The sequence below is a fragment of the Lethenteron reissneri genome, chromosome 61, assembly GCF_015708825.2.
Source record: "Lethenteron reissneri isolate LAM-NWPU_2019-01 chromosome 61, ASM1570882v1, whole genome shotgun sequence".
Lineage (NCBI taxonomy): Eukaryota > Metazoa > Chordata > Hyperoartia > Petromyzontiformes > Petromyzontidae > Lethenteron > Lethenteron reissneri.
In genome coordinates, this window is record NC_083839.1 from 832,413 (window position 1) to 857,269 (window position 24,857).

The following is a 24,857-nucleotide window of genomic DNA, read 5'->3' on the forward strand; positions in this document are numbered from 1 at the left end:
CGCGATGCTACCGCTGCCCATCGCGAACAGACCCAACAACACTCAAGCGGCGGCGACGTCTCCACGGCGTTTGTGCCAGGCTAGGTGCACGTTGAGGCCACAACAGCGACAACGGCGATAGCAGCGTCCATTCGTCACTAAGTGGCGGCGATGGCACCACGGCGCCTGTGCCAGGCCAGGTGCACCTTGAGTGTCGAAGGCTCTCTGCTGACAGGAGGAGGTCACCAGAAAGACCCAGCAGGTGCCATGGGTTGACCGACTGAGATGACCGGTAGATGCACCAAACTGTGCCCCCTACTGTGACAACTCGCTGCGTTTTATCCGCCCGGCGCTCCGCTCGTTGTTGTGAGCGTCGCTCATCTGCCCTACGTTGCTGTTGTAGGGCGACCGCCTCCAAGTGATCAGTAGCTTCCTTCACGAGCCTCCTCCAGAGGCCATACACGTACGCACGGTGCGAAATAAGTTCGACACACGTACACACACCGCACCTCCGATTATCACGGTCGGCTACGTACGGCGCGAAAGAAGTTCAACACACGTACACACACCGCACCTCCGATTATCACGGTTGAATACGTACGGCGCGAAAGAAGTTCAACACACGTACACACACCGCACCTCCGATTATCACGGTCGGCTACGTACGGCGCGAAAGAAGTTCGACACACGTACACACACCGCACCTCCGATTATCACGGTTGAATACGTACGGCGCGAAAGAAGTTCAACACACGTACACACACCGCACCTCCGATTATCACGGTCGGCTACGTACGGCGCGAAAGAAGTTCAACGCACGTACGCACGTACATAAAATACGAGTCGGCCCTCATTTAAGGTGTTGCCACGGTAACCCGTGCCAGGCCTCAGCAGGTACGGGGGGAGGAAGGGGCAGTGAGGAGTGGGGGGGGGACCACAAAGCGCCCTTTGTTGATCGCTAGCGGCGGGAGTGGGGGGGGGTGCGGGACTTGTGTGTGTGGGGGGGGGGGGTTTCTCTGGCACCGCCGAGTGATGGAGCAGTAGCTCCAGATGGGCTCCGCGGGGGGAAAACGGCGTGAAACATCCCCCCACGCCAAACACCCCCCCCCCCAATCCCGTTATTACCGCCGGCTCCCAACATCTTCGCGTGACGATTGAACAAACGGAAACATTTGAAGAAGGGGGAGGGAAGGAAGGAGAATTGACGCGAAGCTCCTATCCGGATATTAAATACAAACAAACAAAAAACACGAGAATTTGATCTCGATATGTTTTGTTGTGGCTGAGTCCAAACGGGGACTTGCACGACCCGGTTGGGTCGTCTCTGTTGGGGCGAGCGCTCATCTGTCCGGAGCCCTCGATGGGAAGAGAAAGACGAAGAGGTGGAATTGGTGGAAAAGGAGGAGGTGGAGGAGGTGGTGGTGGAGGAGGTGGTGGAGGAGGAGGTGGAGGAGGAGGTGGAGGAGGTGGTGGAGGTGGTGGAGGAGGAGGTGGAGGAGATGGAGGAGGTAGAGGAGGAGGTGGTGGTGGAGGAGGTTTTGGAGAAAGAGGTGGAGGAGGAGGTGGAGGAGGAGGTGGAAGAGGTGGAGGAGGAGGTGGAGGAAGAGGTGGAGGAGGAGGTGGAGGAGAAGGTAGAAGAGGTGGAGGAGGAGATGATGGAGGAGGAGGTGGAGGAGGAGGTGGTGGAGGAGGAAGTGGAGGAGAGGTGGAGGAGGAGGTGGAGAAGGAGGTGGTGGAAGAGGTGGAGGAGGTGGTCGAGAAGGTGGATAAGGTGGTGGAGGAGGTGGTGGAGGAGGTGGTGGCGGAGGAAGTGAAGGGAGGGAGGGGACTCCAGGGGGGGAGGGAAGGCGGGCAAAGAAGGCGGTGAAACCTCCGGCGCTCTGCCGTTGACGTCACAATGGAGCGATCGCGACAAACAAAAATATTGCGGCCGGCCAATCGCGCGCGGGCCATCGTTCGCAGACGGCCAATCAACATGCGAGCCGCGCCCGTCGTTGGCCAATCGCGCACTGGACGGGGATGTCCGTCAGAGGCTCCCGCCGCGTGCCCCTCCGCGGGCGTCGTCCGGGAGTCGAAGTGGAGCCCTCGCTGAGCGACGAATCCGCGTTGAACTCTCCCGGGTTCAAATTGAGTCCTGGGAGAAATCCGGCCAACTCGGGCCCCCCCACGAGATCAACGTGGGCCGTCTGGACTCAACTCAACACGCGTCTTCTGCACGATCGACTGGCAGAGCAAGTGCCAAGGGTAATTGATGGTGGAGTAACAAGCGGCGCAGCGGTGAGCGGCGCCGAGCGATGAACCCGGCCCACCCCGAGTTCTATTCCCTGGCGGTGGCTACCATCAGTGGTGAGCGCTACCTGAACCGGTCCTGGGCTATCCCCTTCACCGAGCCTGCACTCACCAGGGGGGTGGAGTACGGTAACACAACGCCCATGGCACCTACATGGGAGTGGGGGGACGACGGCCTTCATCCAGCAATGGATTAAGTACTCCACGAGAAATTGGCCACAAACAACACTGGCACGGTGATGTTTGTGACACGGCTGACGCTGTGATCGGGGTAAAACACATTCCTGCGGAGGGAGCTGGTAGTAACGTTGGGTTGCTCGGTCAATGGCCAGGGTCAACGGCGGCGTGGTGTATTCCGCAAATATGCCAGACTGAGGGCGGGCACAAGCCGGCGTGAGTAGGTTAAACGTTGAATTTTATAAGGGCACCACGGGGTGACCAGCCCCTCCCCACCCAGCCCCACCCCTCCCACCCCCCACCCAGCCCCACCCTCCCCACCCAGCCCCTCCCCACCCTCCCCTTCCCACCCAGCCCCTCCCCACCATCCTCACCCAGCCCCTCCCCACCCTCCCCTCTCCACCCATCCCCACCCCTCCCATTTTTGGATGCACGACGGACGGGCGGCCACAATAATCCCCTGTGGGCTGGTGTAACCAGGAGGTTCCTACCAGCATAAGTAAACAAATAACCGCGTCATTATTGTTATGATTGGCGGGTGAGTGAGCGTCGTTGACCGGTAACTAGCCACTACTGCATGGAAACACGTCCAGGAGCCACACGCGGATGTGGAGATCCGCTCCTGATGCTCCTCGACACGCAGGGAGGGCTTCAGCCCAGAGACGGTTTTATTGCTTGGTCCATAGTTTTGGGTTTCATGGCCACTCGTCTTCATCGTCGCGGGTCTACGCATCTCCATCCCTCTCTTAGATTCGTCTTGCGTCTGGCCTCAATGTGGGCTGCTGCTGCTGCTGCTGCGGCTGATGACCGCGAAACGTCGGACACGAGGTACAAACGTGAAGCAAAAATACAAGCAAAGCCTCTCCGGCTCACCCCACCACTCTTGCGAGGATTCCACGTTCCCATGACGGGCGCGCCTCTCGTTAGAAACAGAACGCTGCTGCCGTCCCATGAAGGGAGAGGGGACACGCGCGTGTGCCTGGCGCGGCGTTCAGAGCGGGAGAGAAGGCGCAGAAGAGGGGATTGTGACGAAGCAGTGGGGTGGGGGGCCGTCCATAAATGACGTCACGCGATTTTGGACGATTTTTGACCACCCCCCACCCACCCACCTCGTCACACGGCGTCACAAAAATTCAGACCCCCACTCAAATATGATGTCTCAAAGCTCTGCCGCCCCACCCCCCCCAAAATAAAACATGCTTCAAATCGCTTTAAACTATTGTCATTGTCGTGCGTATTTAATGTGGCGCTGCTCTCTGATGTTGTAGGAGAAAACATTTATTAAAACGTCTATTTAATTAAGTAGAACGTGTTGTCTATATTTATTTAAAGTTGCGCATTTTACGTGACGTCACATTTCTCAACCCCCCCCCCATCGTCACACATCGTCACAAATGTCTGACCACCCCCCCCCCCTAGGTGTGTGACGTCATTTATGGACGGCCCCTGGGGGGGGGGGAGGGGGTTGATGCGGGAAACGCAGCTTAGCGAGGCGACATTCCTCACCGCAGCTGTCGCAAACACACTAATTGGTGGATATCTCGCACCCCGGGGGAGCAACGTGATACTCGCGGGGGGCGGCTCGACTCCCCCCCCCACACACACACCACTACCCCCCCACACACACACCACTACCCCCCCCCCCCCCACACCACCACTACCCCCCCCCCCCACACACACACCACTACCCCCCCCCCCCGCACACACCACTACCCCCCCACACACACACACCACTACCCCCCCCCCCACACACACCACTACCCCCCCCCACACACACACCACTACCCCCCCACACCACCACTACCCCCCCACACACACACTACTACCCCCCCACACACACACCACTACCCCCCCACACCACCACTACCCCCCCACACACACACCACTACCCCCCCCCCCCCCACACACACACCACTACCCCCCCCACACCACCACTACCCCCCCACACACACACCACTACCCCCCCACACACACACCACTACCCCCCCCACACACACACACCACTACCCCCCCCCCCCACACACACCACTACCCCCCCCCCACACACTACTACCCCCCCACACACACCACTACCCCCCCCCACACACCACCACTACCCCCTCCACACACACCACTACCCCCCCCCTACACCACCACTACCCCCCCCCCACACACACACCACTACCCCCCCACACACACCACTACCCCCCCCCCACACACACACTACTACCCCCCCCACACACACACCACTACCCCCCCCCCCCCACACACACCACTACCCCCCCCTACACCACCACTACCCCCCCCCCACACACACACTACTACGCCCCCACACACACACCACTACCCCCCCACACCACCACTACCCCCCCACACACACACCACTACCCCCCCCACACACACACCACTACCCCCCCCCCCCCACACACACCACTATCCCCCCCCCCCACACACACCACTAACCCCCCCCACACACACACCACTACCCCCCCCACACACACCACTACCCCCCCCCACACACACCACTACCCCCCCACACACACACACCACTACTCCCCCCACACACACCACTACCCCCCCCCCCACACACCACCCCCCACACACACCACCACTCCAATACCACGCACCCCGCCACCGTCACACACAACACTCGCAACCGAACAACGAATTCACTCGTCGCTAAGACCGCCAAACCTGCCTCCTCCCCCATCGCTCGATCGATCGCTCGCGCTCTATCTTGGCCACTCTTAAACTCACTCACTCGCTCTCACACTCGCTCGCTCACACACTCGCTCGCTCACCCTACCACTGTGACTCTCTCGCTCGCTCTCACGCTCACTCTCGCTCGATTCGCTCACTCACTCGCTCTCACACTCGCTCATCTTACGCTCTCACCAGTACCATCACCACAGGCAGCACTCCCAACTCAGCTCACACTCGTCGTCACCCCCCCGCCTCCTCCCCCCCATCGCTCGATCGCTCGCTCGCCCGCCCTCTATCTTGGACACTCTTCAACTCGCTCGCTCACTCACTCGCTCGCTCACTCACTCATCTTACTCTGTCACCATCACCACAGGCAGCACTCCCAACTCAGCTCACACTCGTCGTCACCCCCCCATCTCTCCCCCCCTCCCCATTAACAAGGCGGTCTCCCTCCCTCCCTTCCCCGACCCCCCAGCAACGCGGAGACAAAGAGCCGGGTCCCCGCATGGCAACGGTCGCCGAGGCAACACGCCTCGAGCTTCGCAGCGCACGCGGCTCGAGGCGCCCAGCGCGTGCCACGCGGTGTCGGTCTGGGGGGGGGGCGCTGGCGAGACTCGAGATCCGCTGCCGCTGTCGCTGTGCAGGGAGGGGGGAGGGGGGCAGCGATGAGATCCTTTGGGCAAATGCCTTTTTAACGGCGAGGCAATGAGTGACGCAGCTGAGATGGGGTGGCGGGGTGAGGTCAATTGATTCAGGGTTCACGTTGCAACCTCCCCCCATCCCCCACTCCTCATCGCCCGAATCAATCATTATTCACAACGTCGGCACCTCCTCCTCTACCACCTCCGCCACCTCATCCTCCACCACCTCCTCCACCTCCTCCTCCACCTCCTCCTCCACTTCCTCCTCCTCCACCACCTCCTCCACCACCTTTACAACACTGGGTGAGATTGAGGGGGTCTTGTACTCGGCAGAATACGGCAGTAATGATGATTCAGAGCGGAGATGATGTTGATGATGATGATGACGACGATAATTGATCACTGTTCCTAACCGAAGTCAATGATGAGGAGCCTTGCTTGTTAACACATCTCTCCCTGCTACTTTCGCTCCGACCACAACTTTCAGGCGCGTGAATCACTTTCCCTTGAGCCGCGCGTCACCCAGAGACGCGGTCACATTCCGACGTCGTCATCGACGTGGGCAGCCGCAACCGCGATCTACCCGCTGCTGGATGAAGGCCCCTCTGTGTGCGTGTGTCTCTCTCTCTCTCTCACGCTCTTGCGTTGCGACAATTCACCCATGCCCCTGGTTCGCGGGCAGAATTCATCTCGCTCCGTCTTGCGTGGTGGGGTAATGGCTGGGTAGGGTGATGGGTGAGTGAGTGGATAGGTGAGCAGATGCTTTGGTATGTGGAGGTAGGTGGGTGGGTGGGGAGGCGGCTGAGCGGGTAGGTATTTGGGTGAGTGGGTTTATGGGAAGGTGAGTGGGTAGATGGGGTGATGGGTGAGTGAGTGGGTAGGTGGAACGTGAGTGGGGAGTTAGGTGGGTGGGTTATTTGATGGGAGGTGGGCTATTGGGTGGGTGGGTGGATAGGTGAGTGGTTAGTTGGGTCGGTGGGTTATTGGTTGGGTGAGTGGATTGTGGGTATGTGAGTGGGTGAGTATGTTTATGTAGGTGAGTGAGTGGATGTGTGTGTAGGTGGGTGGGTAGGCTTAGGTGGGTGGTTGAGCAGGCAGGCTCGGAAAACAAAGATAACGATCCCCCGTGTAGCCTTAGCAGACTGTTGGGGCAAGTGCCGTTAGAGAGTAGCACATATGAAGGCCCGAACGGTACACGAGGGGGTGGGTGGGCAGCGTCACGGCTGAGTTGGTGGGTGAGCAGGCAGCAGGCTCTGACACACAAAGACAAATATCCCCCGTGTAGCATTAACAAACTGTTGGGGCAAGTGCTGTTAGCGAGCACCTATAAAGTCCGGTATGGCACGCGAAGGGGGTGGGTGGACAGTACGACGCCCGGATGTCTTTGTCTCCCTTATGGCGATGTTAACACACCGCACCAGGTCTCTCATTTGAGGCTGAGTCGACCTAGGGGGGGAGGGAGGCCTAGGACCGGTTCAGATAATCGTCACTGGCGTTGGCCGTGAGCTGGTGGGTGGGCGGGAGGGGGGGGGGGTAGGAGCACAGCGCGCTAACCGCTGCACCATCACTCCCCACACTCACTCACATGCACAACACCTCCCGACGAATTTGTCTGCACCTGCTCAGACAACGCCGAGCCGCATTCCAGGGAAAGTGTTTGAAGCAACACGTCTCGGGGTTGCACGCGTGGGCGGAGCGGGTGGAGCGGGCGGCGGGGGGGGGGGGCAGACGAGATGTAGGGAGGTTGGAGATGTTCCTCTTGTTGGGAGGAACGTCGGGAGGCTGTGGGAGTGAGCGGCTAGTGGTATTTATTTTTTCTTCCGACAAAGCGCCGGGCACGCAGAGCGCGCAGCAACGACGGTGCAGAGTTGGCTCACCTTGCAGCCGGCAACGCGCGCTCATAACCTTCTTCCACGCACGCTCACAAAGACAAAGATCCGTCGTATAGCCTCAACGGGCTGTTGGGGCAAGTGCTGTTAGCGAGCACCTGTGTAGGCCGGCACGGCGCATGAGGGGGTGGGTGGCCAGCACCACACGCGGCCGCCTTTGTCTCTCCAGTGGCGATGTTTACTACACACCGCACCAGGTACTCATTTGTGGCTGAGTCGACCTACGGGAGGCCCAGGACCGGTTCGGATCATCGTAACTTGGTGTTCGGCCGTGAGCGGGAATCGAACTTGGGTCGCCGGGTTCGTGGCGCAGCGTAGCGCTGACCGCCTACACCGCCGCCACCGCCAACCGCCATTCGCCACTAAGTGGTGGTGACGTCACCACGACGCTTGTGCCAGGCCATGTGCACCTTGAGGCCACGTGAAGTGTCGAACGCCCGCTGGCAGGAGGTCACGGGGCAGACCCAGGTGCCACGGGTCGACTGACCGAGATGACCGAGATGACTGGCCGATGCACCACCTGTGCCCCCTACTGTACCAACTTGCTGTGCTTTAGCCACCCGGCGCTCCGCTCGTTGTTGTGAGCATCGCTGCTCCGCCCTCCGTTGTTGTTGGAGGGCGACTGCCTCCAACTGCCCAGTAGCGTCCTTCACGAGCCTCCTCAACAGAGGCCGATCTTGACACCGCTGGTACCAGTCATCGGCAAGTCCACTCAGCTCCACGTCCTCCTGTACCACATCACTCCATCTCATCTCTAGCCCGTGCCGCGCCCGTTTAGCCCCCTCGATCCGGCCGAACAAAAGCTGTTTAGGCATGCGGTGGCTGCCCAGCCACCGCCTACACCACACACACACACAGGCAGAGAGTCGTCATCTCCAGCGGCAGTCACGTGACGGGGGGCATCATCATCTTCACACGGGGGACCCCGTCACGCGGCACGAGCAACAGAAGGCCCAGACGCAGAAGCCTCCCGCTGACCTCTGACCTTTTGCGGCTCAACTCACGGTGCGAGGGCATTCATCCTTCCCGGCCCTTCCGTCAATCACCTGCTGGACGAACGCCTCACTCCACCCCAAAAACGCCACGCCAGTGTAGCAAACTATTGCTTGAACTGAAATTTTTCGTACAAATTTATTTTAACCAGGCAAGGGCCCGTCTGAGCTTAGTGGCAAAAAAACATTTCAGAAGCGACCCTGGCCAACACCAACGGTAGTAGCCCGACGAAGTGGCCTATCGTTATCATGGTCATCGCGTGGTAATGTGTGGCAGCCACACACTCTGAATGCATGACGTTGATTCTAAATGTGGAGGGGAAAAAACGGGAAGTGCCCAAAGAAAAAATACCTACGCAGACACAGGGAACACGGGGAGAGAGAGACACGCAAACTCAAAATATAGAACAGGCGTCAGGGTCGGGATCGAACCCACGACCTCCTGTATACCAGGCGAGGTAGTTAACATCTCCTAGCCACCGTGATGATAATGATGAGAGAGAGAGACACGCAAACTCAAAACATAGAGCAGGTGTCAGGGTCGGGATCGAACCCACGAACTCCTGTATGCCACCACGCTAAGAAGGGCTAATTGACCATATTTCACTCGGATCGTCAGTTCGTCTCGGTGAACGAGTTGAAGGCGCGTCGCTCGCCGGCCCGCTGTTGGCCGTGGCCTCGAGTTGAATTCGGTCTTCGCCGCCGGAAGTCCCGGCTCAGCGTGCTAACCGCGGCGCCGCCACTCCCCTCGTGGCACGCGCAGCGGCACGGCACGAAGGTAAAGTGACTCGACAGCGATCGTGAGGTTGGGGAGATTTTTTGCCAAGCCGGTGGTTTCACAATGATCACCACAAAAGTCCCGTTACCCCCTCCCCCCTCCCCGCCTCCAGCCCACCGCAGGGCCTGCCGAGGGCGGCAGATACCCACTCCACCGGCCGAATTGCTCCACCATCGTGGTTGCTCCACCGTGGGAGTTGCTCCACCGTGGTAGTTGCTCCACCATCGGAGTTGCTCTATAATCGGAGTTGCTCCACCATCAGAGTTGCTCCACCATGGCAGTTTCTCCACCATCGTGGTTGCTCCACCATTGCAGTTGCCCCAAAGTGGCAGTTGCTCCACCATGCCAGTTGCTCCACCATCGGAGTTGCTCCACCATGGCAGTTGTTCCACCGTCGGAGCTACTCCAACGTCAGAGCTGCTCCACCATCGGAGTTGCTCCACCATCAGAGTTGCTCCACCATGGCAGTTGGTCCGACTTGTGCGACACAAGCGCAGGTGATCAGGCACGTGCAACAATCGCTCAGCACGCTCCGTGTCAACGACGCTGCCGTGTACACAAATATCATATAGATGTGAAGTGTCGGGCATCGGCCCTTTTTCATGTGCTCTGAAAAAGGGCGATTGCCCGAAACGACGCCTTCATTTAAGTAAACCGAGGTCAAGGCTCACTTCCTGGGGTGATCGGGATTTTGCCTGCGCTGTGCAGCTCTCGCAAGATCTGGAACGTGTTGTGCCTTTGCAAATACGACGATCAGAGTCGTGGGCTCGATTTAAGTCCCGTCTTGAAAGCTTGCCTCTTGAAACTGGCCTCTACGCCCCACTGGTTTTGGCCGTTTATCATGGTTCTGTATGAGTGGGTGAATGAGTGAGTGAGTGGGTGGGTGATTGGGTGGGTGAGTGAGTGAGTGGGTGAGCGAGTGTGTGAGTGAATGGGTGAGCGAGTGGGTGGGTGAGTGAGTGGGTGAGCGAGTGGGTGGGTGAGTGGGTAGGTGGGTGGGTGTTTGAGTGAGTGAGTGAGTGGGTGGGTGAGCGAGTGGATGAGGGAGTGGTTGAGTGAGTGAGTGGGTGAGCGAGTGGGTGAGTGCATGGGTGAGTGTATGAGTGAGTGGGTGAGTGGGTAAGTGAGTGGGTGAGTGGGAGAGTGAGTGGGAGAGTGAGTGGGTAGGTTAGTGGGTGAGTGAGTGAGAGAATGAATGGGTGAATGGGTAAGTGAGTGGGTGAGTAAGTGGGTGAGCGAGTGGGCAGGTAAGTGAGTGGGTGACCTAGTGGGTGAGTGAGTGGTTGAGTGAGTGAGTGGATGAGTGGATGAGTAGGTGAGTGGGTGAGTAGGTGAGTGGGTGAGTGGGTGAGTGAGTGGGTGAGTGGATGAGTAGGTGAGTGGGTAAGTGAGTGGGTAAATGAGTGGGTGAGTGGATGAGTGAGTGGGTGAGTGAGTGGGTGAGTGAATTAATGGGAGTGTGGTTAGGTGAATGGGTAAGTGAGTGGGTGGGTGAGTGAGTGGTTGAGCAAATGGGTAAACTGGCCTTTACCCCCTTCCAACTGGTTCTGGCCATTTTCCCAGCAGGTTCTGTTTACTTCCTCGCTTTCCATACACAGTGGCGCATCGATGAAATGCGGCACTTTACAAAAGTAAATGATTATTATATGTTTGCAAAGCGAGGTCACGTCGGGTGACCCGCCTCGCTTGCGATTCACAATCAGGCCGCGGCGGCGTTGGCAGCTGCCGAGCGAAAAGTCCCCAACAGCGCGGCAACTTCGGTTTTTCCGTCGGTTCGCCGAGCTCACGTCGCTCCCCGCCACCCCCCTTCCGCTTGTCGGGTCGAAACGGCGGCGACTTCCGCTTAGCGGAGAGGACGGTGAAGCGTCGCGGGGCAACGAGCGTGGAATAGCCACGTGGAGTTCACGTGGAGTTCACGAGCTCCTCGTCCTCGCGAGAGACCTCCGTCGTCGAAGAACGTCCGTGGCATCCCATCTCACCACAGTGGCGAGATGTTAACTCCCTCGCCTGGAACACAGGAAGTTGCGGGTTCGATCCCGATGCTGACGCCTGCTGCTGTATATTTGGAGTTTGTGTGTCTCTCTCCCAGCGGTCGCGTGGATTTATCTCCGGGTCCTCCGGTTTTTCGCCTCCACATTGAGAGTATTTGGCTGCCTTAAATGTCCACGTGATGAGCCACTTCGTGGTGCTACCATCTGTGGCCAGGTCGCTTCTGAGAAAGATCTACGCAGCTCAGTGGGCCTCACCTGCTAAAATAAAAATAGCAGTACAAAAATCTCCCGCCCTGGAGCTCACGGACCACAACCCCTGAACCTCATCATCCACACACGAACCATGGCAGCAGCAGCAGCAGGAGCTGATGATGATGCGGATACTCGCGGATGATGATGATTCACACACAGGAAATTAAAAATTCTCCGGTGCAGTGTGCAGGGACTGTGGTCACCGCCCAGAACAGAAGCACCTCAGGACGCGTACCGCAGACGCAAGCCCACGATTGACAAACAAGAACGAGGAGGCGTCATGCATGTACGTACGCACGTTGAACTTCTTTCGCACCGTACGTAACCAACCGTGTTAATCGGAGGTGCAGGGGAAGGACCGCAAACTAAACACAAAGAGCAGTTCTAAAGAGGTAAGCTCCCTGTGCCTTCCTAATATGGGAAGGAGGAGCGTTCCAGACGGCCTCAGAAGCGCACGTGAAGGCACAGCGCCATGTGGTGACCACCGCAATTTGTTCCGATGGCCAGCAAAAAGCCACGGATGACCGCAGTGCCACGCAGTGCCATGTGTTCACGTGTTCACGTGGCAGTGCCACCTGTTCTTCTTGTTATTTTCGTTTCCGGCCCCTTGGCTAGGTGGCTACCGTTTTGTTTTGCTCTGGCTCACGGGACATTGAGAAAGATAAAAAAAAATAGATGGCAGTAAGGAATTATAATTGGCGAATGCTTTCGCCAACCTCCCATTTTGCAATTACGCGGTCGTCATAGCGACCATCGGACACGATCTACGGGAAGCGAGCGAGGAAGTAAACGGCGGAAGCAGCGAAGTCTGCACTGGAGATCCGTGTGGGCGACGTGGACGCGACACGGGGCGATGGAGGACGACGCGGCGCGACGCGGAGCGACGGGCGATGGACCGATCTCCATCCCACATTCCCCGACACGCTGCGGCACAACATTCGGGTGGAAGGACACAACGGCTGAACGCGAGACGAAGTGCGTGTGCGTGTGCGAGGGAGTGAGTGAGTGTGTGAGTAAGTGAGAGCACGTGGCCTGGCACAGGCGACGTAGGGACGTCACCGTGACTTAGTGACAAATGACGGCGTTGGTGTTGGTGTGAGTGAGTCTGTGGGGAGTGGTGGCGCAATGGTTGGCGAGCTATACTACGAACCCGGTGATCCGAGTTCAATACCCACTCACGGTCAACACCAGTAGTGACGATTATCTGAAGTGGTCCTGGGCCTCCCCTGGGGTGATTCAGCCTCAAATAAGTACCTTGATGTGGTGGGTTAACATCGCCACTAGGGAGACAAAGGCGGCCGGGCGTGGTGCTAGCCACCCAAACCCCCTCGTGTGCCGTGCCGGCCTTCACAGGTGCCACTCGCTAACAGCACTTGCCCCAACAGTCTGTTAAAGCTATACGGGGGATTTTTAGTGAGTGTGAGTGAACCGAGTTCAACACAGCCAACATCCGTGACGACACTGTAAGCCGGTCCTGGGTCTTCCCTAGGTCGACTCAGCCTCAAATGAGGAAGTCCAGTGCGCTGCTGACCATGTAGCCCATGTCACCGTTCCGAGACAACCAGATGCATCACAATCGTCCCCAAACGTTTGAGTCCCCGGCCACTTTCCCACCGCTCGTTCACAGCACCTCGCCCAGCACAGCCTACGTGGCCCACTTTAAATGCCGGCTCATGCTGAAAGTTTTGCCCGAAAACCCGGGCCGACGTTCGAGCGAGCCACCGGACTGGAGTTCGGGGTCAAACCTACACCCCCATGCAAGCTGCATTACGCCTCCAGGCTCCGCAAGCTGACGACTCCGGTTGGGATTTTCCATGCCGCCAAACCGTCCGGGCGTGCTTAATGCGCTTTTGTGAAGCTTTCACATGAATGGACGGGGATCGGCTGACCTGCCAACACGAACCGGAGTTGAAATCCCGTGACCCGGGCTTTGGACGTTAGCCTGAGCCGGCGTCTCTATCGATTGAAGAAGCCCCAAGTGCCTCTGTCAAGGATGTGCGCCGCTGGATCTATAAAACACGTCGCGAGAGTAACCGTTCGGTCGCCAAGCAGAACGTCCACGACCTTTTGACGGCTGGAGCCACGCAATGGAACGCGCCCAAAGAGAGAAGAGATGGAGCGACGAAATCCGCTTTCCGCGTTGCAGCAGCTTTGGTGGATCGCCGCCCGGCAAGGACAGCGCGAGAGGATTGGCGACACGGACGGCATGGCGAGGGGGGCCTTCGTCTAGCCTGCGGATTGACCTTGGCTGTCGCCTGATGAAGCTGGTTGTGATTACTGGCGAAACGTCGTTACTCAGATTGTGGCTTGGCTCTCCAACACACCGGTGGTGCTGTGCTAGTGACGAATTGGCCACGTTCTGTTAACGTGACAACTCCTTACTATAATTGTTTTTTTACCCTTCTATCTGGCAACAAAATTGACACCTTTTTTACAAGGAGTCATGTTTACATAGACCACAATACCTGCAGTCATAATGCAAACAAAAAACATAACTCTGATAATGTGTACTGTCCTTGAAGTTGATTGGTCCACACCCGAGACAGCTTTCCTTAGAGCCTAGTCTCACATGGTGCTGGACCAGATGATGCCATGATGATGCGACGACGTGGCCGGCACCTACGCGTGCGGGCCGATCGCGGTCGTCACACACAAAGCGCTCGCCACGAATGAACCCACAGCAGCACCTCGCTGATCTCATCAAGGGGCATAAGCCACGATCACCACGCGAACTGCGGTCGTCCTCGCAGCAGCGGCGGCTTTTGGCTGGCCCTCGAAACAAAGACGGTGGTCACCGCGGCGAGCGCTTTCAGACGCGCTTCTGCGGCCGTCTGGAGCGCTCTTCCTTCCATAATGACGAAGCCACCGGAGCCATGCACTTTAAAATCATCTGTATTGACAAACTCATTTCTTTGCAACTGCATTTTTGCGTGTTAGTTTGTTGTCCTTTCCCCAACACCACCGATTAGCACGGTTGGCTACGTACGGTGCGAACAAAGTTCAACGTACGTACACGTACGTCACCATCATTAGCATCGCTCCTTCCCAACATTCTTCACGAAACCCTCGTCGCATGCGCCATTCAGTCAAGGCCTTGACGCAGGATTGGCGGTCGCAGCTTGACAAATGCCGATTGTGCGACAATGCCACGATCCAGCCCAACGTGCAAAGCACGTTGGTCGCTCGTCGGAGAGAGACAGAGAGCGGGGGCTTCGCGGTTCGAATCTAGCGGCCTCCCTGGTTAATACCGCCGGTGTGCAATTGCCACTACTACTACGACTATGCACCATCCGCTTCACTCACAGTGGACGTTAAACATCAAGGCCATCCAGCGCCGTGCGTCACCGGTCAAGATTTTCCGCATTCGAAAAGTCTTGACTGCAAAACGACTCACTTGGGATGATACTCGCAGGAGCACCCCTCATCCTATTATCCGTGATTTTTTGCAGGCAAATGGGAGTCACACCTGCGGATAATAGGATCCGTGATGCTGGGATTCAGAACAATTCTGGATCCCCGCAGGTGGCGAGGAGATCTCCCTCGTTCGTTACCCTGGAGGTAAACTGATTACTCTCTATTCACACAGGTGGTCACGTGACCCTCTATTCACACAGGTGGTCACGTGACCCTCTATTCACACAGGTGGTCACATGACCCTCTATTCACACAGGTGATCACGTGACCCTCTATTCACACAGGTAGGGAGGGTGGGGAGGGGCTGGGTGGGGGTGGGAGGGGTGGAGCTGGGTGGGGAGGGGCTGGTCACCCCGTGGTGCCCTTATAAAACTCAACGTTTAACCTACTCACGCCGGCTTGTGCCCGCCCTCACAGTCGGGCATATTTGCGGAATACACCACGCCGCCGTTGACCCTGCAGGCCATTGACCGAGCAACCCAACGTTACTACCAGCTCCCTCCGCAGGAATGTGCTTTAAAATCTTAATTATAGATCCTGCAGATCCGAGGCACGGCTGGGCACAATAAAGAGGAAGTGAGACCGGCTCAGTGGAGAGAAGTGGCTTGGTGGATGGAGGTCGTTAACATCTCGCTGCGGTGGCCAGGAGATGTTGACTACCTCGCCTGGTCTACGGGAGGTCGTGGGTTCGATCCCGACCCTGACGCCTGCTGCTGTATATTTGGAGTTTGCGGTATGTATCTCTCCTGATCATTATCACGGTGGCTCGGAGATGTTAACTCCCTCGCCTGGTCTACAGGAGGTCGTGGGTTCGATCCTGACCCTGATGCCTGCTGTTGTATATTTGGAGTCTGCGTGTCTCTCTATCCCTGCGGTGGCGTGGATTTTTCTCCTCCACATGACGATAAGCCACTTCGTCCAGCCATCACTTGTGGGCGAGTCTGGAAAATAGCTACATAGCTCAGTGGGGCCTTACCTGTTCAAATAAAAAGAGTTCAGCGATGTAGTGAGTTAATCCGCCGAGTGGGTGAAGCAACGTCCGCTCAACGTCGCCGTTCACCTCTGCACGCGACGTGAGACTTTACAGACGGTGTGGATGAATGTAAAAAAAATAATTTCGGTTGTGGAACGTTCGCAAGGTTACAACCCCGCACAGAGTAATGCACACTGGGTCCACACACACGCACAGACACGTGCACACAAAGATACAGATCCCCTGTATAGCCTTTGACAGGCTGTTGGGGCAAGTGGTGTTAGCGAGAAGCAGCGGCACCTGTGAAGGCTGAAATGGCCCACGACGGGCTGAGTGGCCAACACTTGCGCATGGCCGCCTTTGTCTCCCCCAGTCGCGACGTTTAATACACACCGCACCATGTTCTAATTTGAGGCTGAGTCGACCTAGGGAAGGCCCAGTGGCAAATCAGGTTAATGGTGACTGGATTTGAGCGGGAATCGACTTTGGATCGCCGGGTTCGTAGCGCAGCGCGCCAACCGCTACACCACCGCTCCCCGCGCTCACAGACGCACATGCACAGACACACAGGTACACATACATAGACACACAGGTACACAGATACACAGACACACAGACACACAGACACACACAGACACACACACACAGATACACAGATACACAGATACAGACACACAGACACACAGATACACAGATACACACACACAGATACACAGACACACAGATACACAGATACACATGCACAGATGCACAGACACACAGATACACAGACACACAGATACACATACACACAGACGCACATGCACAGACACACAGATACACAGACACACAGATGCACATGCACAGACACACAGATACACAGACACACAGACGCACATGCACAGATACGCAATCACAGACACACAGACGCGCACACACCCCTTGTAGCACATTCCTGCATCGCAGCACCTTACAGGGACGGCTATCTCGATGTCAAGCTCCACAGACACAACGTGACTCTCTCTCTCTGTCTCTCTCCCTTCTTCCCCGTGTACCCTTCATGCACTGTGCCAGTCGGTACATCGTGGTGACGACAATGATGACCGCCGATAGTGGGGATGGGTATTGGAGCAGCATCGAGACATACTCTCTGTTCAAATGAGTGTGGAGTTGACAGGGTGCGGGGTGCGGTGGTGGGGTGCGGTTGGAGCGAAGCACCTCCGTTATGTCCCGAGCCAATAGTGGAAGTTCCACATTCCTTGGCCGTGGGCCAGTCCCTCCATTGGGCAAGTTTGAATTCGCGTGAGCCAATGCTGCACTGTGTCCAGGGTATGTGCCTTCATTATTTAAATGACGATTGGCCGAGCACACATGCCTAAAAGAATCCAAACGCCAAGCGGCCAGCAACGAACAGCACCGTCGTTAACGTTGTTAATGGGTCAGAGTGCAAAAAACGGGTTTGTTGAACTGATGCAAAGGTCGTTAACTGTGAGAACTCGGGCGCGAGAGACGATGGCGGGAGACGGAGTTTAAGTTTCATAGTTTGCTGCAATGAGCGAGTTAGTGGAGGAGACTGGGAGCTCCAGCTCAGATGTTCACAGCAGCAGCAGCTGGGTTCCAACTCGTGCACGATCGCAACGGATCCGGGGGGAACTATACAGGAGGTCGTGGGTTCGATCCCAACCCTGACGCCTGCTGCAGTATATTTGGAGATTTCGTCTCTTTCTCTCATCATCACGGTGGCTATGAGATGTTAACTACCTCGCCTGGTGTATAGGTGGTTATGGGTTCGATCCCAACCCTGACGCCTGCTGCAGTATATTTGGAGATTCCCTCTCTTATCATCACGGTGGCTAGGAGATGTTAACTACCTCGCCTGGTGTACAGGAGGTCATGGGTTCGACCCCAACCCTGATGCCTGCTGTATATTTGGAGTTTGCGTCTCTCTCTCTCTTATCATGACGCCTGCTGTATATTTAAAGATTTCTCCGTTTGAACGTCGCATATCCTCGCCTTGGACTCTGCTGCATTCGTTTTTGTGGAATGAACTTTGATTGCGCGCACTGTCACTTCACGTGTCGTGAAGGCCACGTGACATGAGGTCACAGGCCACGTGAGATGACGTCACGTGCTTTGTGAGATAAAGTCACGGACCGTGTGACATGAAGTCACGTGCTGTGTGAGATGAAGTCACGGACCGTGTGTGAGATGAATTATCGTGCTGTGTTGGATGAAGTCGTGCGCTGTATCCGGGCCTGCAGGCTGGAGGTTTTTCTCCCCTCCTGCGTATGGACGAGCGGAGGCCGTGGAATGGAACGTGGGTGGGTGGGAGGTCGTAGGTGTGGGGCTTTGAACCGCTTCCAAACTCGTGACTCAGCATCGATAACTTCTTGCAAGAATGCACGCGCACACACACACACAAGACAAAGATCCCATGTATAGCCTTTAACAAACAATTGGGGCAAGTGCTGTTAGCGAACACCTATGAAAGCCGGCACGGCACACGAGGGGGTGGGGTTGCCCGCACCACGCCCGGCCGCCTTTGACTCCCCAATGGCGATGTTTACACACTGCACCAGGTACTCATTTGAGGCCGAGTCGACCTAGAGGACGCCCAAGACCGCTTCAGATAATCGTCACTGGTGTCGGCCGTGAGCGGGAATGGAACTCGTGTCACCGGGTTCGTAGCGCAGCGCGCTAACCGCTGCGCCACCGCTCCCCACACGCGCTCACACTCACGCACATCGAGTCGCAACTCGTTCACTCACAAGCGTGCATTGTTCTTCGTTGTCTACCCCATGAGCAGATGACTCAGGGGGTTCACAATGGCCAGGGCAGAGTCGCTGAGCCAGAACCGCTGCTAATCTACGTTCAAATCCAAGCCTTAGCCGCAGTGAATAACAACTGCACTCACTAAATAGCCGCACAAACACAAAACAACCTTCTCTGCACATTCGTTTCGTGGGTTTCACCCCTCCCCCTCCCCCGTGCCGAGTGGAGTACAAGGGTTTAGTTCGCAATCGGCGTCAGCGACACAACGTTGAACTGTACTGAGCGACATTTCAATCGAATTCGTCGTATCCGGCTTACACGCACGTTGCTTTGGGGCGCGAGCGGTGGTGCAGCGGTTAGCGCATCGCCCTTCCCAGCCACGGTGAACATCGGCGGTGGAGCGCTCTTTAAAGCGGTGCCCTGCTGGGCAGCATCCCCTCACCCCACCCCCACCATCACTACCATCTTCACCAACCTACAATGACCAGCGTGGTGAAGTATGGTCAAACGACCGCCGTGACCGGCACGACGTAGGGAGGCCTTCATCCAGCAGTGGATTAAACTATGAACTATGATTTAGTTTGTTATTTTAACAGGTATGGCCCACTGAGCCATGTAGCTCTTTTATCAGAAGCGACCTGTCCACACATGACAGCTCAACGAAGTGGCTTATCACGTGGATATTTACAGCAGCGAAATACTCTTAAACGCCGTGATGTCGATTCTATATGTGGAGGGGAAAATCGGAGGACCCCGGAGAAAAATCCACGCGACCACGAGGAGAGAGAGAGAGAGACACCGCAAAACTCCAAATATACAGCAGGCGTTGTCAGGGTCGGGATCGAACCCACGCCTTCTTGCATACCAGGCGAGGTAGTTAACATCTCACCACGGGGAGAGAGAGAGACACCGCAAAACTCCAAATATACAGCAGGCGTTGTCAGGGTCGGGATCGAACCCACGCCTTCTTGCATACCAGGCGAGGTAGTTAACATCTCACCACGGGGAGAGAGAGACACACGCAAAACTCCAAATATACAGCAGGCGTCGTCAGGGTCGGGATCGAACCCACGAACCTCCTGTGTATCAGGCGAGGTAGTCAACATCTCGCTGCCGCGGATTGGCCGCAGGGCAGCTGTAAACGACTCTTAACTGTTCACGAGACACACAGACACAACTGCCCCTTGCAATCTTTCGTACACCTCCAACAGCAGCGATTACAATGCAGGGGGGCGGTGGGGGGGTTGGTGGGTCAGGCACAGATCCCGCACGCAACGCGAAACTCGGAAGCGGACATCGCCACTGCGGCATTCATTCGCTTGGGCAAAATTGGGGCCTTTGAGACACTCGCCCTCGCCAGAGGCCACTGCACCTCCCCCCCACCACGCTACCCATGGGGAAGGAGGGAGAGAGCCACGGATAACGGGAGCCACGGTGGCGTTGCGGATAACAGAGTCACGGACGCAGCGGAGTTCTACTGCGTGAAGTCGGAGGCTGTGCCTCGCCCTCTCTACGCGCTCTGAAGAAGGTCCATTGCCTGAAACGACGCGTTATATTTATACACGCGCAATTTATTTATTTTCCTTTTAAGGCCACGTACTGTGTTGTTGCTGACAGACGCGTCACGGTTGTTCTGTGTGTTTCATGTCAGCGGGACGATGTGCGGAAGTGGATACCAGGGAGCTACCTCCGAGAATGCAGCCAAAGGCGAACGGAATGAACGTGCCTGGTGGGGTTCAGTCGCCGGAAACCAACCGCAGCATCAGCCACAGCGCAGTGGCTCAGCCGGGATTCGAAGCCAGGAAGTTCACGGAACAGGCACAGCCGCTCTGAACACTCTCTGATGCAACGAGGTCGCCTAAGACATGTTTAGCTATCCGAAGCGGTGCTGGGCCTTCCCTAGGTCGACTCAGCCTCAAACGAGTGCGAAGTGTAAACATCGCCACTGGGGAGACAAAGGCGGCCGGGCGTCTTGCACGCTACCAACCCCCTCGTGTGCCGTGCCGGCCTTCATAGGTGCTCGCTAACAGCACTTGCCCGCACAGTCTGTTACAGGCTATACACGGGGGGAATATTTATCTTTTGTGAAGTCATAGCTTTGTTTGTGTATATTATTAGGTACTGTGCTAGATACATATTAATATTACTATACAGTGCATGTATGTTTACATCAGATGTACTCTGTAGCAGCTACATATAGTACGTAGTGCTGTGAACGGGAATCGAACTCAGGTCCCAGCGGGTTCGAAGCGCAGCGCGCAAACCGCTCAACACTCACGACCGCTGCTCCGTTAAAGACCAAAGATAAAGATCCCCCGTGTAGCCTGTAACAGACTGTAGGGGCAAGTGCTGTTAGCGAGTAGCAGCTATGTAGGCCGGTACGGCACACGAGGGGGTGGGTGGATAGGACCACGCCCGGCCGCCTTTGTCTCCCTTGTGGCGATGTTTACACCGCACCAGGTCTCTCATTTGAGGCTGAGTCGACCTAGGGGAGGCCTAGGACCGGTTCACATAATTGTCACTGGTGTTAGCCGTGAGCGGGAATCGAACCCGGGTCGCCAGGTTCATAGCACAGCGCGCTAACAGCTGCACCACCACTCCCCACACAAAGATCCCCCGTATAGCCTTCACACATTATCGGGGCAAGTGCTGTTAGCGAGCACCTATAAAGGCCGACACGGCACACGAGGGGATGGGTGGCCAGCACCACGCCCGGCCGCCTTTGTCTCCCAAGTGACGGTGTTTACACACCGCACCAGGTACTTATTTGAGGCTGAGTCGACCTAGGGGGGAGGCCTAGGACCGGTTCAGATAATCGTCACTGGTGTTGGCCGTGAGCGGGAATCGAACCCGGGTCGCCAGGTTCGTAGCACAGCGCACTAACCGCTGCACCACCGCTCCCCACACTCACACACACAACAGCACCCACACAGTGTGAGAAGTTACTCGCCACTCGTTCATTCATTCGGTTTGGAACAAAATTCGACGAGGGTGGGTGGGGCAAACGGTGGGCCAGCACAAACATTATTGAGAAACAACCGCTGGATTCTAAAGGGGGGGGGGGGGGGGTGGATTTCACGGAGCAGGTGATTTGCCGGGCAATAGCTGGGTCAATTTTCACGCAACTTCGAACCTCGCCGCGCGCGATGACGAAATTCAGAAAGTTGGTGGGAAATTCCACATTCCCAGGGCCGGCGCCGGTCCATCCGCATGTGAGTTACCATATAGGTCAGAGTTCTTCGCTAATTTTCAGAGGGGTGGGCACCCACACGTGCTCCACACATTAAGTGGTCAGCTATCAATGACTGTGAGAAAGTGCTGGTAATTCCACATTCCCATGGCCGGCGGCCGGTCCATCCGCGTGTGAGTGGTGACCGTTATCGGTGAGTGCTCTTCGCGAATTTTCAGAGGCATCATTGGCGCGCGAGGAGTTCCGACGCACATTTAAAACCATTGTTGGGTTTGATAGCGACGCGATGACTTGGCGTTACAAGATAAACGTACAGAGAAGGCGACGTTTCGGGCAATGACCCTACTTTGGAAGGACTGTGTTCACCCATTCACCAGGCGGACGTAACTGTGGATGGAGGCGGCTTAGCAAACAGTGCAGCACGTACTCACATGCTCAAGCACTCACAGCTGTACACACACGTGCAGGACACACAAGTGTACAAAGACAAAGATCCCCCATATGGCCTTGAGGCAAGGGCTGTTAGCGAGTACCTATGAAGGCCGACACGGTACACGAGGGGGTGGGTGGCGAGCACCACGCCTGTGCGTTTTATATATATACACACACACCACAGACTCATTTAAGGCTGAGTCGACCTAGGGGAGGCCCGGGACCGGTTTAGACAATCGTCACTGGTGTTGACCGTGAGCGAGAATCGAACCCGGGTCCCCAGGTTTGTAGCGCAACACGTTAACCGATACACCACCGCTCCTCACACTTGTACACACACACGCGTACTCACTCACACGTGTACACACACGTGTACACACACACGTGTACTCACACACACACGTGTACTCACACATGTACACACTCACACGTGTGCACACACACGTGTACTCACACGTGCACACTCACACGTGTACACACTCACACGTGTACACACACACACGTGCACACACACGTGTACTCACTCACACGTGTACACACTCACACGTGTACACACTCACACGTGTACACACACACGTGTGTACACTCACACGTGTACACACACTCACACGTGTACTCCCTCACACGTGTACACACACGTGTACTCACTCACACGTGTACTCCCTCACACGTGTACACACACGTGTACACACACACACACACACGTGTACTCACTCACACGTGTACTCCCTTACACATGTACACACGTGTACACACACGTGTACACACACGTGTACTCACTCACACGTGTACTCCCTCACACGTGTACACACACGTGTACACACACACACGTGTACTCACTCACACGTGTACTCCCTTACACTTGTACACACGTGTACACACACGTGTACACACGTGTACACACACGTGTACACACACGTGTACACACTCACACGTGTACACACACGTGTACACACACGTGTACATACACGTGTACACACACACGTGTACACACACACGTGTACACACACGTGTACACACACGTGTACTCACACGCTGGCGATCCCCTTGTCTTCCACCTTCTGGTGCATGGCCACCGAGAGCCCGAAGAGGCTGCCTTGTGGGCCCTCCTTCACCAGCGCCTTCTCCGCGTCCAGGTTGAACGCGGACGCTGATGGGGCCATCATCGCCATCACCACCGCCATCAGCACCGCCACCATCACCAGCCCAGCGAACCTCTCCATCCTCCTCCACATGGATCTCTCTCTCTCTCCCGTGTCCAACTCCCTCTGTCCGCTCGATCTGTCCGTGTCCAACTCCCTCTGTCCGCCGGATCTGTCCCGTGTCCAACTCCCTCTGTCCGTGTCCAACTCCCTCTGTCCGCCGGATCTGTCCGTGTCCAACTGCGTCTGTCCGCTGGATCTTATCTCACTGGCTGCGCGTCGTGGAGGAGTTCATCAGAGTCTCGGAGATTTCGTGAAAAACAAAACAAAAATCTCGCCCCACTGGCGAAGGAGGATGATGACGATAAGCCGGCGTTCTCCCGTTACGTGGGGGTGGCTCTGCACGGAACTCTCGGCTTATTAAAGGGTCGTCCGTCTCTCCGTGTGTGTGTGTGTGTGTCTCTCCGTGTGTGTGTGTCTCTCCGTGTGTGTGTGTGTCTCTGTGTGTGTGTCTCTCCGTGTGTGTCTCCGTGTGTGTCTCTGTGTGTGTGTCTGTGTGTGTCTCTGTGTGTGTGTGCGTCTGTGTGTGTGTGTCTCTGTGTGTGTCTCTGTGTGTGTGTGCGTCTGTGTGTGTGTGTCTCTGTGTGTCTCGTTCGATGTACCCGGCACCCGCCTCCTCTCTGGAGCAGTCCCCAGCCCCGTCGCGCGTCTCAGGAGGCGAGAGTGAGTCCCGCGCGTCTTGCCGCTCGTCTCCTGCCTCCCTCTCTCGGCTCCCTCCCCCGTCTCCCGCTCCTCACCTTGCGAGAGGCAACGCCCACCCCCACCGCACACCAACCACGCATAACGTTTACAGCTCCCTCGCCTCTCTCTCTCTCCCCCGACACTCTCCCCTCTCTCAGCTATTGATACCAACTCCCCCCCCACTCTCTCCCTCTCCCCCGTCTCTCCACCCCCACCACCCACTCACCCTCGCTCTCCTCCCGCGCTCGAGTGGCACAAACACCACTCACCCCCCTCTCTCTCACTCTCTCTTCACTCTCTCCATCCTCACGTCACTCACTCCCCCCGTCTCTCTTTTCTCTCTCCATCCTCACGTCACTCACTCCCCCCTCTCTCCCCCCCTCTCTCTTCACTCTCTTCCCTCTCTCCACCCTCACGTCACTCACTCCCCCCTCTCTCTTTTCTCTCTCCACCCTCACGTCACTCACTCCCCCCTCTCTCTTCCCCCCCCCTCTCTCTCTTCCCTCTCCCCCCCTCTCCCTTCCATCTCTCCCCCTCCCCCCTC

The 24,857-nt window shown here is 56.8% G+C and overlaps 1 protein-coding gene across 2 annotated transcripts in view; it reads right to left on the reverse strand.

Moving 5' to 3' along the window:
* The window catches only part of LOC133358309 (integrin alpha-6-like), a 93,600-nt gene extending 69,260 nt beyond the window's left edge, over positions 1-24,340 (reverse strand). For both annotated transcript variants that reach the window (XM_061576565.1, XM_061576564.1), the window contains exon 1: positions 23,463-24,340. In XM_061576565.1, coding sequence (XP_061432549.1) covers positions 23,463-23,665 — 203 coding nt within the window. In that variant the 5' untranslated portion in view covers positions 23,666-24,340. The remainder of the gene's footprint in view (positions 1-23,462) is intronic.
* Between the last annotated feature and the right edge of the window lie 517 nt (positions 24,341-24,857).